Source organism: Sparassis crispa (assembly GCF_003851025.1).
Source record: "Sparassis crispa DNA, contig_000007F, whole genome shotgun sequence".
NCBI lineage: Eukaryota > Fungi > Basidiomycota > Agaricomycetes > Polyporales > Sparassidaceae > Sparassis > Sparassis crispa.
Genome location: NW_020939754.1, coordinates 664,088 through 680,186, shown reverse-complemented (window position 1 = coordinate 680,186; position 16,099 = coordinate 664,088). Strand labels below are relative to the sequence as shown.

The window sequence follows — 16,099 nt, the reverse complement described above, 5'->3', positions numbered from 1 at the left end:
GGACGGTTCTCTGGGTACAGCCGCTCAAGTTTCAGTAGTAGTCAGCTCATACGACACAACGTACGACGCCTTCTCCACGTCCGCCTTCTCCTCGCTCTTCCTGACACTGCGCGTGTCCTCCTCCACACCCTCGACCGCCTCGGCCTCGGCCTCGCGCTCTACCGCGAACTCCCGCGCGCGCTGCTCCCAAGGCATATCGGGGTCCACATTTTTCAGCGGGCACAGACGACATAGCACGACGTACACAACGCCGGCAACCACAAAGCTGATATACCACCCCAAGTCATCGCAGCGCTTCGCGCCATACGGGACCTTCACACCAAACGTGCCGACGAAGCCGACGAATGGTATGGTCATCCCACACAAGTACGCGAACGCCGCGTTCAGGTTAACGCCGTGCCAGTACATGTACGGTGCACCGCGCGCGGAGGTGTACGCGGCCTTGATATCGATGTTCCCGCGGCGCACGAGCCAGTAGTCCGTAATCATGATCGCGGCGGTGGGGCCCATGAATATGCCGTACCCACCGAGGAACGCGAGGAACCCATTGGCAGACGCGAGGATTTTCCACGGCACAAGCGCGAGCGAGATGAGGCAGCAGAACCACATCCCGCGGGAGAGGTTGAAGAACGTCGGGACGAGCGCGGTGATGTCGCTCGCAAATGGGAGCAGGTTCGCACCGAGGATCGCGCCAAAGTTGAACAGCGCAGCGCAGAACGCGAGGAGGAACACGCCGAAGCGCGTCTTCCCATTCCACGAATGCTCGAGCATCGCGTCGAAGACGTCCCACTGGTTCCAGAGCGTCACGCCCCACGCCTTCTGCAGCGCGGACGTTCCGAAGATACCGATCATGCCACCCTACACGTGCGGTCAGTGATAGCTAAGTGCGGACTACGTGCCGGAGAATGGAGGTGACTCACGAGTGCAGCGGGGAAGGGAACAAAGAGGATGTGCGTCCACATCGTCGCCCTGGGGTTCGTTGCGTATCGCGAGAAGTCGGGCATGTTCGCGATGAACGTCGACTGCGGCAAAATTCTTCAGCCGCATGCTCCACATCGGGAAGATAGAAACATACCCAGTTGCCCATAGCCGAGTTCACCGAGTTCACAAACAACCACGCAAGCGTCGAGCCCTTGGGAAGCGCCGCCGTACCAGCCAGCGCAGTGGTGGACGCGAGCTTGCCCTTGCTCTGCACGAGGCAGTAAATGAGAAGGGCGAAAACGGAAGGCGGGAGCGTCCACGCCTTGAAGGCATATAGCCACTTGAGGCGGTATGGGCGCAGAGAGCAGAACGGCAATTCAATAGCCCAGAAGATGAGGAACCCGAGGAAGCGCTGAATTGTCGTCCCTACCGAGGAGGGGAACTGCACGCCGAGATTATTCCACCGGTTCCCGACAATGCAGTGGAGCATCGTCGAGATGAACGCGCCACCCTGGTAGTCTGTCGGAGAACAACGTGTCTGGTTCAGCAGGCGAAGTGGAGGGGGAGGGAGGGGCAGTACGCACTGAGCACAGAAACCCAAAGCATCGCGCAAACGCCACGCGCGAGCACGGGCCAGTAGTGGCCATACATCCCGAAGCAGGTGCGAAGGAGGACGGGATATCCAACGTGGAAGCTCGCGGCCGCGCGGGAGTTGAGTGCCATGCACGCGCCAGACACAAACGCGGCGATCCAGACGACTATCGTCGCCTGCCACCACGACAGGCCCACGCCGACGATGCTCGACCCGAGCGTCCTGCAAACAACCCCAATCAGTCAACCCAAATCAACCTGCAATCGCTCAGATGGCGGCGGGCGCACCAGTTCCCGAAGCCCATGCCAAACCAGAAGATGCAAAAGTTCCACCAATGCCAGTTAACCATGTGCGGCGGGGACGGCTTGAGATCCTCGTTTGTCCACGAATGGACAGCGTGCGCGTTCCCCTCGGTGTGCACGTACTTGAGGAACTCCTCCTTCGAGGTGAAAGCCGTATGAAGCCGGCCCGCCCAGCTGCGGATGGGATGGGCGAGCACACGATTGAACTTGTTGGCTACCATGGCGAGTTCAAGGTGAGGCAAGGTTGGTCAAGGAGGAAGCACCTATGCAACTGGAGTCCATGTGGGCTTATGAGCCAGCCAGAGCGTGCCTGAAGGAGCTGGCGGGACGTGCGAGACGTGCAGGCGGAGTCGAGAAGATAAGCAGGGGCGGACTACTCCAACTGCGACGTCCTTCTCGCCCATCAATGGAAATGACTCCTCTGCAGAAGGGCGATAAAGACTGCACGGTCAGCGGGTTCTTGCAGTAGCTGGGACCGCCGCCGACCACTAGCGAGGCCCTAATAGACATGTCAGTACGGTCGCAAGTCGTAAACGCTGAGTAGGTATACTAAACTTTCGGGAAGCGAGTGAGATTGGAGAAGGTGCAGCTCGCATTGACGGTCAGATGCATAAACGATTGTATCTGCAGCAAGTCCGCGGCGGGCCGTATGAGAAGATAAGGGATATAGCTTTCGAGATAAGATCTATATAAAGGTAGAGGTAGAACGGCATCTCACTCTGGCTCACCGTGCAACCGTGCTCGCGATCCGATAAGCCTCCGGGCCTCTATGTCTCGACGGAGACGTGCATTCTTGAATCACCGGCCGTAGAAGGCAGTACCCCAAATATTGTCGTGAGACGTCAGGGGCAGCATCCGTGTTTAGCTCATACATCGTTGAGAACCGTCCATGTTCATGGCATTCCCGGGCACAGGACCGGGGGACATCGACGCATCAGTGGCATAATCTCCCAGGGTGGGCCACCTCAGAGAGGATTATGAGATCACAAGGTTTGACCACAAGGTCCACAACTGCATCTTGTCCAAGCGACTTTCTAGTTTCCGATGCGCCGCAGTGCACTACTGCAGGCCCAGGGTGCTCATTCAAGAGCCCTCGGAAAGCCTTTCGATGGTCGTATTAGTCTGGACACTGGACAACAAGCGCGGTATGTGTAGGGAGAGGCTGATCAGCCGCCCATCATTGCAACATCACACTACACAGCGCGAGCACATACATGCACGATAGCGCTCGTTGGAGCAGCGAGTCCATGCTCCATTCGGGATCGTGGACGACCTGATGGATCGCTCGCCTGCGTGCCATACATAAAAGAAGGTTCGTCAAATGCGTACACAGGGTATCGAGAAGACGGGTGTCCAGGAGCGCGAGCGCCAGTAGTGCGGTGTTGTTAGGGTGAATTCTGAAGAACCCTGGTTTCGGAGAGGCAGATGTGTATGCCATATCGTACCAGTATGAGCAAATGTACATTTCTGGCTGTCGCATCCCACCAAGGATATCAACCAGTGTAGTACTTACATGGCATTGGAGACGTCGAGCCCGAGAGGAAATCTAACCCTGAGAGTATTTTCATCTGCTGAAAATATTTAGTCATTGCATGCACTTCTATTGCACATATGCGTACGTGCTGCATATCCTGACAACTCAAGCGGGATCGTATGTAAATATTTCCTGGCAGTGGAACTGAGGAGGAGTGCAGCCACCAGACGCAAACAGAAGCAAACTGCGAGGGAGTGTTCGCAGCTAAAATCGAGACGACGGTGTGAGGTGTCGTGTCTGAGTGCAGTATCCCACAACCATGGCCAACCTTCCCCCCCCCATGTCCGATGGTATTGGCATCGCCAACCTCCCCAACCAGGTCTGTCTTCTCCACAATGCCTTTTATTCCACGTAGCTCAGAATTTTACTCTACAGCGGCACAAAATCGTCGCCAAACATGGGGCACATTTCACCATTATGGTCGTTGGCGAGTAGACGGAAACACATCTCACGAGTGGTTGAAGCGGGCTGACGAGACGTGCAGGCGAGTCCGGTCTCGGGAAGACCACTCTCGTCAACACACTCTTCTCGACCGAACTCTCTCCGGCCAAGAGCTACACCCGCCGTCACCACAAGCAGCTCGACAAACTGACCGAGGTCGAGATCATCAAGGCTGAGCTCGAAGAGAAGCAGTTCAAGACCAAGCTTACCGTCATCGACACCCCGGGCTTCGGCGACTACGTCAACAACCGCGACTCTTGGGCCCCCATCGTCGACTTCATTGACGACCAGCACGAAGCGTACATGCGCCAGGAGCAGCAGCCCGAGCGCAAGGAAAAGATCGACCTCCGTGTCCATGCCTGCCTCTACTTCATCAGGCCGACCGGTCATACGTAAGCCGTTCGCTCGTCCGCTGCAGAGCACGACCCGGCTCATCTACCTAGCAGCTTGAAGCCGCTCGACATTGAGATCATGAAGCGTCTGGGCACCCGCGTCAACCTCATTCCTGTCGTCGCCAAGGCCGACACGCTCACCCAGAACGACCTCTACACCTTCAAGCAGCGCGTGCGTGTGGGTCACCTTCGCTCCTCGCGTTGCGCTGATTTTTGTTGCAGATCCGGGAGGTCATCCAAGCGCAAGGTATCCGCATCTACCAGCCTCCCATTGAGCCCGACGACGAGGCGGGTGCCGAGCATGCGCGTATCCTCTCAGAGGCTATCCCCTTCTCCATCATCGGCTCGACGGAGGACGTCACTACCCCCGACGGCCGCGTCGTCAAGGGCCGCGAGTACCTCTGGGGTGTCGCCGAAGGTCAGTCCGTTCCGTATCTACCCATCTACACCTCTTATCTTACGCCGTGCGCGGCCGGCAGTCGAGAACGAGAACCACTGCGACTTCCGCAAGCTACGCTCGCTGCTCATCCGCACGCACATGCTGGACCTCATTTCGACGACGGAGGACCTGCATTACGAGAACTACCGCCAGGCGCAGATGGAGACGCGCAAGTTCGGCGAGCAGAAGCCGCGCAAGTTCGAGAACCCCAAGTTCAAGGAGGAGGAGGAGCAGCTCCGCAAGCGCTTCACCGAGCAAGTCAAAGCCGAGGAGTCCCGCTTCAGGCAGTGGGAGCAACACGTATGTATTAACTATTCTATTATTGTCGTTTGGTGCTCATGCGTCGGTGTGACAGCTCATCCAAGAGCGCGACCGTCTCAACAAGGACCTCGAGCTCGCCCACAGCGCTATCAAGCAGCTCGAAGCCGAGCTCGACAATCTTCAGGTTGGCTACGGCCGTGGCACCAACAGGCGGTAAGGACCTGTGTCCTGTGCCTGTCGAAAGTTCTCCGAGTATTACTGTGCGTTGATACCCCATAAACTCGACCGCTCCTTTCATGCCTCTTCCTTCTGTCTCGGATTACCTCGCTCGTTGGACTCGTTGGCACTGTCTAGCTCAGGGATAATGTTCACCACTTTGCTTAGTTATCCACGAATGGTGTGCTCAGACTGAGAGCGATGTGCATTAATTAGTGGAGTGCGACGTGATGGTATGTACAACGCAAGTGGTTCAGGTTGAGTAACTTCAAACAATCAAGATACGATAGGTGTGGCAGGTTGCCACGTTCTGCGTACGAGTGTCCGTCCGTGAGTTGGGGGCGGGTGCATCACCGAACTATGTCCCTGGGCGCGCCTCGCCGCGATCTGCATCGCATACTTCTTCGCGAACTCCATGCGCGCTTCCTCGCGTTGCCACTTATCCATGCCCTCGAATGACACGCCCTTCTTCGCCGCGAACTCGTTGAGCGACTCCAGCCGCGGCAGAGGGCGCGGCTTCGGCGCCCACGCCTTCCCGTCCGTGCGTGCGCCTCGCTCGTCGAGCCCAAACACTGCGACGTTGTCCAGGTCCGCCTCTCGCGCCTCCTCGCGAAGCAGCTCCTGCAGGTCTGCCGCATGCTTGTACCACTCGCCCACGCCGACCTGGATGAGGCGCTTGCTCGCCGGGATCGGCTCAGCGAAGCCCTCACCGCCGATCCCGCGGCCGCGGTCGCCGGTGCCGAAGCGCAGCCCGACGAACCCGCCGCGGTAACCCTCCAGGAAACGCGCCATTTCGATGGTGAGCTGACGCGCACGACGCAAGCGCAGCTGGCGCATGCGCGTGGGGAACGATTTCCAGCACTTGCGGTCGTCCGGGACGATGGAGGCATAGAACGGCTCGCCGCGCGGGAGCGCACGGGCGAGACGAGCAAAGCTGAGCGCCAGTGGGCGCGTTGCGAGCGTCACCGTCAGCAGCGGCCGCCAGAAGGGTTCTGTCTCGAGCTTCGGCCTGTATTTGCGCCGGATCGCGTCCAACCGGCTGTCGAGCTGCTCGTATGAAATCCGAGGGCGCGTGGGGTTGGTCGATATGAGCGAGTACTCGTCCCCATCCTTTTCCGCCTGCGGGGGTTTGTCGTGCGCGGACACTGCGTCGGATGATTCTCCCTGCGCCGTTGTCGCGATATCGCGCACATGCAGCGAAGAGGGCGTGGGCGGGGATGTACCAAGGACAGGGGAGACCAGCCTGAAGGAGTCAGGAACCTCCTGCGCGCGCACCAGGGCGCTCCAGTGGAACCCCCGCGCAATCTTGGATGCAGTTAGCTCAGTCCATAGCGTCTTTGGCGGCGACTCGGGGGACTTCGCAGACGCAGGATAGAAATCGGTCTCGGGCGTCGGCGGGGCGTACCCACTAGGGTGCCGCACGATGCCATCCTCTTCGAACACTTCTACGGGGATCTTCTCATCTCGCAGGCGCATCTCCGCAGCGATGCCGTCGCTCAGCACGCCCGCACTCAGCTCAGACATCAGCTCGTCCTCCTCCTTCCGTTGTGAGATCGAGTCGCGCTGCTGTTTTCTTTCAATGTAGTATGGGGGCACGATGTTATCGGGGTCCGTCGAGCGCGCCCTTGAGCGTGCCGGAGTGTCCCATGACGAGGTGGTACTAGGCGACTCTGGCGTTGAGGATACGCCTGAGACGGGGTCGAAATTTACCGCGGAGGCCGGCTCCGCAATCTGTGCAGTCCGTACCGCGCTGTTGTCAATAATATCCTGCACCTTGCGCTTCAAGTACTCCGCCTCGACGTCCGCGTCGATACTGATCGGCGGGACCTCAGGCTCCGCAAACTTGCGCGCGTCCCACATCTGCTTGACCGTAGACAAAATCGACTGCGGGTCTTCTTCTGTGGGCGTCTTCGCCGCGACCGGGTGAAAGTCCGTCTCGGCCGTCGGCGGCTCAAACCCACTCGGGTGCCGTACCGAACCGTCTGCCATGCGCACCTCGACGGGAATCTTCTCCTCGCGAGGGCGAACGGATGCGGAAAGGCCCTCGCTGAGGATTCCCGCGTTGAGCTCTGCCATCAACGAGCTCTCCGCCACTTTGCGCTCCGAGATGTCATCTCGTTGCCGCTTCCGCTCGACGTAGAACGCCGGCACAACGTTGTCGTCCGCATCCTGTGGCGGTCGCGGTGGACGACTCCAGGACGACGCAGGGAGGCTCTTGTCACGGTTCTGGAACGACGAGGATGGAGATGAGGATGAGGATGAGTGGTCACCCGCGCGTGCAAGCGCAGAGGCATGGAACGAGCGCCGCTGCTTGAGGTGTGAGCGCGCATCGTACGACGAAGACGCAGGTGTCAGCAATTCCACGGGGACCCGCTTCCCATCCTGGAGCTCGCTTGCAAAGTCTGTGCTCTCCTCAATCGCCTTGCGATGCACCGCATCGGGAGACTCGCCGGGCTCCCACCACACTGTCTTGCGCGGCATTGGGTGGTTCTGCATCCACGGCCAGCGAGCGTTGTCCATCGCCTCCCGAAACTCGCCCCTGGTCTTGGCCGAGTTGAAGGACGCGAGTAGAGCGGGGAGGTCACCCTCGCGGCACACTCCGACGAACTGTTCCTCGGTGTCGATGCGCCCGATGCCATGCACGACCGGGTACCGGGACTCGACGATGAAGACCGTGTGCGACTCGTACGCGGCCTCGGGTGGGGACTCGTAGACGGTCCCACGCCGATCGTAGGTACCGCCGCGGAACCAGCGGGAGGCGCTGAGATCCCTGGGGCGGGTGAAGCCGCCCATGTATCTGCAGAAAATGAGCGCACATCGAGAACGAGAGATGCAGCGGGACTCACTCCTTGACTTCGGTCAGGGCAAGGGTGATATCCATGCGCTCGTCGCGCTCTGCCTTGGCCATGCGACGGGCGGTCACCGCGATAACCTCGTCCGGAGGTACGCCCTGGACGAAACGCCGGGTGGTAGCGGACTCGGGGTGGTGCTGGTGGGGCTGAGCTTTCGCGGGAACCTTTCTTTTCGCCTTGGAGAGACGGAGGGCGAGCCGCTTTGCAAATCTGGCACGGGTGAGGATGATCATGGCGAGGAGGAAGAGAGTGGTGCCTTTGGCAGAACCAGGTTCGCGAATAAATACTCGTGTGTGAAAAAGATATTAGACGCCAGCGGCTCCACTGAAGTCACAAAGTTCGGGGTCCCAGACGCGCGTGGAACTGCGTGACTGTGACTGACCGTGTCTGTGCCATCCCGGAAAGCGCCGCGGCACAGGCGGAGAGGTAAGTGGGACGGCCATGGGAAGGTGCGCCGAGCTCCTTATATACATGCCCGCACACCCTGCGTCTTATGGGGAGGCTATGACTGCACCGAGAAAGGAAGGTGTGCTGCTCGATATGGTAAAACCAAGTTTCGGCGCGCGGGCTGCCGTGTCACAGGTTGTTCACAGGAGGGACCCCGGTGGTAACAAGCAATTGCCATATCCGACAAGTTGTAGCGAACATCGCCCGCTCCACGACCGCAAGAGCAAGATTAATATTTGGCGGTCGCTAAACTGATCTCTATACAGATATCTGCTTCTCTTCCCAGCCGTACGAAGCGCTCCACGCGAGGGTTCTCGTGCTCCCGCGTAGTCCCCATTGGCGCGTTGTCAATCCCGCTTCTTCACATGATCCGGCCGAAACAAGCATTCAGAATCGCCCGCGAGTCCTCCAGCTGGAGTAGTCTCGTAACCAGCCGTTCTGAGATTCGACCCTTTTTAGGATTTGTGTGGAGGGTCGTGTCAGAACGTCTGGTGACTTTCGTATAGGCGGGGGGGAGGGGGGGGTATGTCACATGGGCGTGACCTCAGCCAAAACTCGAAACATCCGAACTCGAACGCGGCGCATTCACGGGTTACCGACACAGGAAGCATTACCACTTTTATCCATTGGAAATAACCTGGCAAAAAGCATGGAAATCAATAATATATTTTCAGAGGAAAAACCTCGAGAAAAAAGTGAGAAAAGAACAAAACATTCTCACGGTTTTTCCCTTGGAAATAAGTTGCCTACCATATCAGGCAACTGGACATGCCAGGACATGCCAAAACCCGGACAAAACTACCATATTTGGCGACCAACTTATTTCCAGTGGAAAAACTGCGGAAATGCTTTGTTCTTTTACACATTTTTTCCTCATGTTTTTCCCGCAGTATGACTTTGTTGATTTCCACACATTTTTCCAAGTTATTTCCTCGGGAAAAAAGGAGTTATGCGTCCTGTGCGATGCCTAGAATAGGGTTCGGGGTGCATATATGGTTGCATACATGAACAATATTTATCAGCAGGAGGCAGGATGGATGTGCAGGTACACGCGGGATGACCAGCGTGACACGCGCTGCGCGGGAGCTACAGCCAGGAGAGCGTTACATACCCCCCCCCCCCCTCTATACGACTTTCACCAGACGTTCTGCTGTGCGACCCTCTCTTCTGTCCGTTTTCGGTAAGTCGCACGTGAACGTCTGGTCACGAGACTAGAATAGAGTATGATTGAGCTTTCCCATTATGTATTCTGTCCGATTGGATACAATGCCTTGCTTGTATGGACGATGTCAACAATTGCTGGTTATAATGAGCCTGATACGCACTGCTGTGCGCATGACATGTCTGCAGGATGATGATCACGTTAGCTCGTGTCCCACCGTATAATTTCCGTCGATCCAGTTTCCAAATTTAGATGAGGATATCAGCACAAGTGAAGAGTCTATGTTTCTCCAGCTGTAGTCTCGTGACCAGACGTTCACGTGCGACTTACCGAAAACGGACAGAAGAGAGGGTCGCACAGCAGAACGTCTGGTGAAAGTCGTATAGAGGGGGGGGGGGTATGTAATGCTCTCCTGGCTGTAGCTCCCGCGCAGCGCGTGTCACGCTGGTCATCCCGCGTGTACCTGCACATCCATCCTGCCTCCTGCTGATAAATATTGTTAGAAATCGCGCCTTAGTTCCCAAATAGGAAGGTAGTGATGGCGGGTTAAGATGCGTCGGGGCGCGTGATTACGCGTCCTAAAATAGATTTCTGTATATATACAGTTCTAGACGCTCCACTTTATATAAGCAAATTTCCTTCTTTGTCTTTCTTTGTAATCATGCCCTCGGCTTGTCTGCCCTTAGGCGCTCCCCAATTTCTGGAGCTCCAGAAATTTGGGCGCTACTTTCCAACACTCCCCCTCAAGCCGATGGGCATTCCGAGCTTCTTTGTGAGCTTCTCGTGCCTCGGCTTAGGGAGTGACTTTGTTAGGATATCCGCTATCATGTCCTCCGTGGGACAGTAGTGGATATCAATATATTTATCCCTCAATTTTTCGCGCACATAATGATGCTTTACATCAAAATGTTTTGATTTCGCGTGAAATTGGGGATCACGTGCGATTGAGATCGCCACTGTATTATCCTCGAATAAAATTGTAGGATCTTGTTGCTCGAAACCTATTTCTTTGAATAGTGTTCGGAGCCATACAGCTTCTTTTGCCGCTTCAGCGGATGCCATGTATTCGGCTTCCGTGGTGGATGACGCGACCGTGGTTTGCTTCTTTGAGCTCCACGTGATCGTGCCATTTCCTAATTTAAATAAATATCCCGAGATTGATTTGCGATCTCGGATATCGTTCACATAGTCTGCATCTGAGTAGCCCACAAATATGGATTGATCTTCGGGCTTGACATCTGCAATTGGCCCGTAGATTATTCCAAGTTCTCGCGTTCCGGATAGATAGCAGAGGACGCGTTTAGCAGCAGTCCAATGAGCCATTCCGGGATTGGCAGTAAATGAGCTAAGCCGTTGCACGGCGTGAGCAATGTCTGGTCTCGTGGCAATTGCCGCGTACATCAGTGATCCGACGAGCGATGCATATCCGTTGTCTCGGTCACATTCATCATCAGTTTCGGGTTCTTCTTTTTCAAGCACTGTATTTGGATCAAGAGGCATCCCGACCGTGTTGGCGTTCGTAAGCCCATTCTTGTGTAGGATAGACTCAATATATTTTGTCTGAGAGATTTTGATTGTCCGCTTTGAACGGTCTCTCTCAATTTCTATCCCCACAATTTTTCGGGGTTCGCCAAGGTCGGTAACTTCGAACATATTTCGGAGTTCCCTCTTCAATTGGTCCATCAGTGCGCAATCATTGGTGAATATTAATAGGTCGTCTACCCAAACGGTGACGATTTCTATCTTATCACCTTTGATCCGAATGTACGCACATGGATCCGAGAATAGGCGCTTGAATCTCGCGTCTAGTAACTTGCGGTTCAGCACGATATTCCATTCTCGGCCAGACTGCTTTAGCCCATAGAGGGTTTTCTTTAATTTACATACGCGGTATGTTCCATCGCTGTATCCTTCGGGTTGCCGCATATACACTTCTTCTTTGAGAGTTCCATTAAGATAGGCGCCTTTCACGTCCATCTGTCCGATCTCCCAATCTAAGATTGCGGCTAGCCCGAGGATAGCTCGAATGGTTTCGAGGCGGACTACGGGCGCGAACGTCTCAGTATAGTCCATGCCTGGGATTTGAGAATATCCCTTCGCAACCAGGCGGGCTTTGTATTTGATTATTTCACCCTCTTTGTTTGTTTTCTTAACTAGAACCCATTTATTTCCTACGGGTTTTCGATCCTCGGGAGGTTCCACTAACTCCCAAGTCTCCATACCCTGTAGTTGATTGAGTTCCGTCTGGACTGCCTGTTCCCATTTGGGCCACTCGAGTGATCTCTTGGCATCACTGAGCGTCTTTGGCTCGTTCGCATCCGCATTTCCGTGGGTGCTCATCGCAATATAGACTAATTCGGCATTTGATTTATCTGGATCATTATCCAGATCTTCGTCTGCCTCTGGGTCGTGCATTAGACGGTAATCATGCCGAACTGTCTTTCTTCTGGTTCGTCTGGGCTGGCTTGGTGCGTCCGTCCTGCTTTCCTCGCGTTGATCAGGATCATCATCCTGTCTGCGCTTTCGCGGATTTTTGGCAGGTGACTGTGGCGCGGAAGTTCCTAACTCCCCCTCGCGCCGCACGTCTGCGGTCGTTGTGAGGTTTGGGACTTCGGGTCTCCTTTCCGCATGCGGCACGTCTGACGCATTGCTAGGTAAAGTGCCCGGAAATATATTTTGCTCCCCCTCACGCTGTGCTGTGAGGATAGGTACGTCGGATCCTATTTGCTCTTGTGGCACATGAGGCGCGTTGCCGGAAATGGTCCGGGGAATTCGAAGAAAATTGGAAATTACGTGAGATTTTAATCTGGCGCGTGTGCGCATCATAATATTTGATGGCTTTGGGTCCATCCATGTATCCAACAAAAATATACTTGTTGGCACGGGGCGCTAGCTTTGATAGTGTTGCGTCTTCCGTGAGGACCCATACGGGGGAACCGAATTCTTGTAGGTACGAGATATTTGGTTTCGTCCCATTCCATTTTTCTTCGGGAGTTGCCCCATTTAACGCCTGGGTAGGCGATCTATTTTTAATATAGACTGCGTGAGCAATCGCTTCAGCCCAAAGATAACGAGGTAGATCTCTCGCATAGATCATCACACGCGCTAGTCCAAGCAGTGTGCGATTCAATCTCTCAGAGACTCCATTCTGGGATGGTGAGTACGGCGCAGTCGGACCCATCTCGATCCCTTTCATTTGACACCAGTTAATTAATTCGGTGTTCATATATTCTCGACCGTTGTCGAGCCTGAGTCGCAAGGGTTTATTTCCAAACTTGCGCTCGATATAGGTAATATAATTCTTTACCTTTTCTGTTACTTCATCTTTATGCCTCATAAATAGTACTGTACTTCGACGACTGTAATCATCGGTAAATGTAATAAAATATTTCCACCCTTGTAGAGCGGCTGTCTGCGCAGGTCCCCACACATCCGTGTGTGTTAATTCTCCGGGTACCTTGCTGCATTCGTCCGTCTCTTTGGGAAATGGCTTCCGCGTCGCCTTTGCTTGGATGCATGCCTCGCAATTAATTTCATCTGGGCTTGGCGAGATTTCTAGGCCATCAACAAGCCCTTCGCGATATAATCACGTAAGCGCTGGTTTCCCGATATGGCCATAGATCTTGTGCCACTCTTCCCAGGTATGCGGGCCGTATTCCTTAGCAGTATAGGTTCGCGCAGGTTGCGGAACTATTGGACGCAATTTCAATGAATATAGTCGTCCATTTTTCTTGCCTATAGCAAGAGTGTGTTTATTTTTATCTATTAGTATTGCGCGACTATTACCCATAAGTACTCTTCCTCCCGCGTCGTCCAAACGCGTGATGGAGAGGAGGCTATTGGGTGCTGTCGGTGCATACAGTACACCGTGGAGACGGAATTTCACTTTCCGGTCTCCTACTTCACTTTCGACATCGACCGTACCGCGGCCCAATGCCTGCGTTGGTTGCGGTCCGATGCCCGTGATCGCGTGATCTTCGAGCGCCTGATAGGTCGCGAAGACTTCACGACGATTTGTAATGTGCGAAGTTGTCCCGGAGTCAGCAAACCACTTATAGAAAGAAGCGATTTCGCCATCAGATCCGAGAGATACAGTGTCGCTATCATTATCGTAGGCTATTTTTGCCTCATCCTCTTTCGATTCGACTTCGCGCGCTTCGTAAGCACGTTCCGTCTTTTGCCGTTTCATCGGCGGGCCCTGTCCGGCTTTGCCGCCGCCTTTAGCCCAACAATCTGTGGCCTTATGCCCGAATTTTCCGCAATTCATACATTTGACCTTGTCGCGGTGCCGACACTCGTTACCAAGATGTCCCGGCTTTCCGCAGATCAAACATTTTTTGTATTCCCCAAAGGGGCGCTTCTTTCCTTTGGCAACCATGGCTTGGTCCGAGGATTGACCGCGCTCGCCACGCTCGTGCCTTCGCCTATTTTCATCAAGAATGATGGCAATCAATTCTTGTGATGTAAGCTGAGGGCGCACGTTGTCAGCACCTTCGGCGCCAACATTGCCGCCCACGGCGCCAAAGTAAGAGCTGAGGAAAGAGTCCCAGCTCTCCGGTAATGAGGTAGCCAGAATGAGCCGGAAATCTTCGTCAGAAACAACCTTCCCCATTAGGTGGAGTTGTTCCTGGATCTGTCGTAGCTGTGTAATGTGACTGGAGATATTATCTTCTTCCTTGGCTTGCATCCGGTAAAAACGCCGGCACAGCGCGAGAATTCCATGCTGTCCACACTGTTCCTTGACTGTGCGAAGCTGCTCCCACATGGCCCGTGCCGTCTCGGCTCCAGCGATGTGCACCATCTGGGAATCTCCCAGCGATAGCACAATTACATTCTGGGCCTTGAGGTCCTTCTCTCCCCAGGCGCTAATCTCCGCCTCTCTCGCTGCCCTATTGGCCGGGTCATTACTCGGCTGCGGCTTCGGTGTCTTTCCGGTCACATACTCCTGGAGACCCTTATCATTAAGGATGGCCTCGACGCGGCGCTTCCACGGGAGCCAATTGTCTTCCTTCAGGAGCGGGATCCGGTAAGCATTGCTATTGCTCGTATTATCAGCGCTGGTCGACATTATTTGTTCTCGTACTAGTAAGGGGGTAACAATTTTTTTGTAGCCACAATAGGGGCTGTTGTTATCCAAGTATTTATTGGCTAGAGCCGGGGCTCATAACCTGTTAGAAATCGCGCCTTAGTTCCCAAATAGGAAGGTAGTGATGGCGGGTTAAGATGCGTCGGGGCGCGTGATTACGCGTCCTAAAATAGATTTCTGTATATATACAGTTCTAGACGCTCCACTTTATATAAGCAAATTTCCTTCTTTGTCTTTCTTTGTAATCATGCCCTCGGCTTGTCTGCCCTTGGGCGCTCCCCAATTTCTGGAGCTCCAGAAATTTGGGCGCTACTTTCCAACAAATATTGTTCATGTATGCAACCATATATGCACCCCGAACCCTATTCTAGGCATCGGTAACCCGTGAATGCGCCGCGTTCGAGTTCGGATGTTTCGAGTTTTGGCTGAGGTCACGCCCATGTGACATACCCCCCCCCGCCTATACGAAAGTCACCAGACGTTCTGACACGACCCTCCACACAAATCCTAAAAAGGGTCGAATCTCAGAACGGCTGGTTACGAGACTAACTCTATTCCTCCAGATAAGTGCCATCTCTTCGTATGAGACCTCCTTCTGCCCGCCGCCGTACGACAACTTGAAAAAGTTCCCCTTCACAATACTGTGCCCCGCATCCTCAATTGTACACTCGACGATGTTGTTATTCTCATCCTTGTACCGCACCACATCTCCGACGTGCTCCAATGCGTTCATAGTTGGGTCCACCGGGTGCGGATTCAGCAGAGATGCTGAATTCATCAATTCCTGCACTCCCTCTTCCCCATAGGTCCGTCGAAGTCTTCGTGGTGTCTGAATGAACATATAGAAGACACGCGAATCAATTTGGCGCTTACGATTCTTCGCGAGCATCCTTCAAAATCTTGTACTTGGCTGGATGGTCTTTGAACAGGCAGTGCAAGCCTTGCGCTCCAGCAGTGGCGGCAAAGCCGACCCAGAAATAGCTATATGTGTGTGAAGGTCAAAATGCGTTGATCAGACCAAAGAAGCACATACGTGTATAGATTGTTGAGCGGTCTGGCGCAAATCTCATTACACTGACGAAAAAACGCGGCTTGCCGACTAGGATCCGTGCTGTTGGTTCGCAGAATAATCGTCGAATCGTTGTACCAGTCATGGAGGACCTGGTCGTAGGTGGGTTGCATGCGGGCCTCGCCGTATCCCATCGCCCGAACTTTGCGACCACATGCCGCAGCGGTGAACAGGTAGTATGTATATCTTTCCGTCATGTCCCTGACGAAGGCCTCGTCCTGTCGAGAGGGCCTGTAAGAAGTTCGCGGAGGCATGATGAAGATGTGTTCGATATACAGCTCATAAAAGGATAAATACGCCTCTTAAGCAGCTCTTAAGCACAGAGTCAACCTGATCACGTGCATCGAAAAACACTTCAACTGAGTTCAACTTGAACTGGCGCTTC

The 16,099-nt window shown here is 54.6% G+C and overlaps 8 protein-coding genes across 8 annotated transcripts; 1 reads left to right on the top strand and 7 right to left on the bottom strand.

The window, feature by feature from the left end:
- Positions 1 to 24: 24 nt before the first annotated feature.
- Positions 25 to 2,036, bottom strand: SCP_0802300 (Uracil permease; the record flags this gene model as incomplete). The annotated part of the gene is made up of 5 exons (XM_027760820.1): positions 25 to 858; positions 921 to 1,022; positions 1,076 to 1,440; positions 1,506 to 1,735; positions 1,801 to 2,036. The coding sequence occupies 5 exons, from the start codon at positions 2,034 to 2,036 to the stop codon at positions 25 to 27; spliced, it is 1,767 nt and encodes a 588-aa protein (XP_027616621.1).
- Positions 2,037 to 2,364: 328 nt separating this feature from the next.
- Positions 2,365 to 2,689, bottom strand: SCP_0802290 (hypothetical protein; the record flags this gene model as incomplete). Its single annotated transcript, XM_027760819.1, has 2 exons — positions 2,365 to 2,485; positions 2,544 to 2,689. The coding sequence occupies 2 exons, from the start codon at positions 2,687 to 2,689 to the stop codon at positions 2,365 to 2,367; spliced, it is 267 nt and encodes an 88-aa protein (XP_027616620.1).
- A 209-nt stretch (positions 2,690 to 2,898) lies between these two features.
- On the bottom strand, positions 2,899 to 3,443 carry SCP_0802280 (hypothetical protein; the record flags this gene model as incomplete). Its single annotated transcript, XM_027760818.1, has 4 exons — positions 2,899 to 2,944; positions 3,030 to 3,222; positions 3,329 to 3,383; positions 3,435 to 3,443. The coding sequence occupies 4 exons, from the start codon at positions 3,441 to 3,443 to the stop codon at positions 2,899 to 2,901; spliced, it is 303 nt and encodes a 100-aa protein (XP_027616619.1).
- A 165-nt stretch (positions 3,444 to 3,608) lies between these two features.
- Positions 3,609 to 5,099, top strand: SCP_0802270 (Septin homolog spn4; the record flags this gene model as incomplete). Its single annotated transcript, XM_027760817.1, has 7 exons — positions 3,609 to 3,668; positions 3,725 to 3,776; positions 3,834 to 4,182; positions 4,237 to 4,354; positions 4,405 to 4,600; positions 4,662 to 4,921; positions 4,977 to 5,099. 7 exons carry the CDS (start codon positions 3,609 to 3,611, stop codon positions 5,097 to 5,099), a joined length of 1,158 nt encoding a protein of 385 aa, XP_027616618.1.
- Positions 5,100 to 5,374: 275 nt separating this feature from the next.
- On the bottom strand, positions 5,375 to 8,183 carry SCP_0802260 (hypothetical protein; the record flags this gene model as incomplete). The annotated part of the gene is made up of 2 exons (XM_027760816.1): positions 5,375 to 7,895; positions 7,945 to 8,183. 2 exons carry the CDS (start codon positions 8,181 to 8,183, stop codon positions 5,375 to 5,377), a joined length of 2,760 nt encoding a protein of 919 aa, XP_027616617.1.
- Positions 8,184 to 10,282: 2,099 nt separating this feature from the next.
- On the bottom strand, positions 10,283 to 11,974 carry SCP_0802250 (Putative transposon Ty5-1 protein; the record flags this gene model as incomplete). The annotated part of the gene is made up of 1 exon (XM_027760815.1): positions 10,283 to 11,974. One exon carries the CDS (start codon positions 11,972 to 11,974, stop codon positions 10,283 to 10,285), a length of 1,692 nt encoding a protein of 563 aa, XP_027616616.1.
- Positions 11,975 to 13,145: 1,171 nt separating this feature from the next.
- Positions 13,146 to 14,627, bottom strand: SCP_0802240 (hypothetical protein; the record flags this gene model as incomplete). Its single annotated transcript, XM_027760814.1, has 1 exon — positions 13,146 to 14,627. The coding sequence occupies one exon, from the start codon at positions 14,625 to 14,627 to the stop codon at positions 13,146 to 13,148; it is 1,482 nt and encodes a 493-aa protein (XP_027616615.1).
- A 478-nt stretch (positions 14,628 to 15,105) lies between these two features.
- Positions 15,106 to 15,968, bottom strand: SCP_0802230 (hypothetical protein; the record flags this gene model as incomplete). Its single annotated transcript, XM_027760813.1, has 3 exons — positions 15,106 to 15,463; positions 15,519 to 15,626; positions 15,679 to 15,968. 3 exons carry the CDS (start codon positions 15,966 to 15,968, stop codon positions 15,106 to 15,108), a joined length of 756 nt encoding a protein of 251 aa, XP_027616614.1.
- Positions 15,969 to 16,099: the final 131 nt, after the last annotated feature.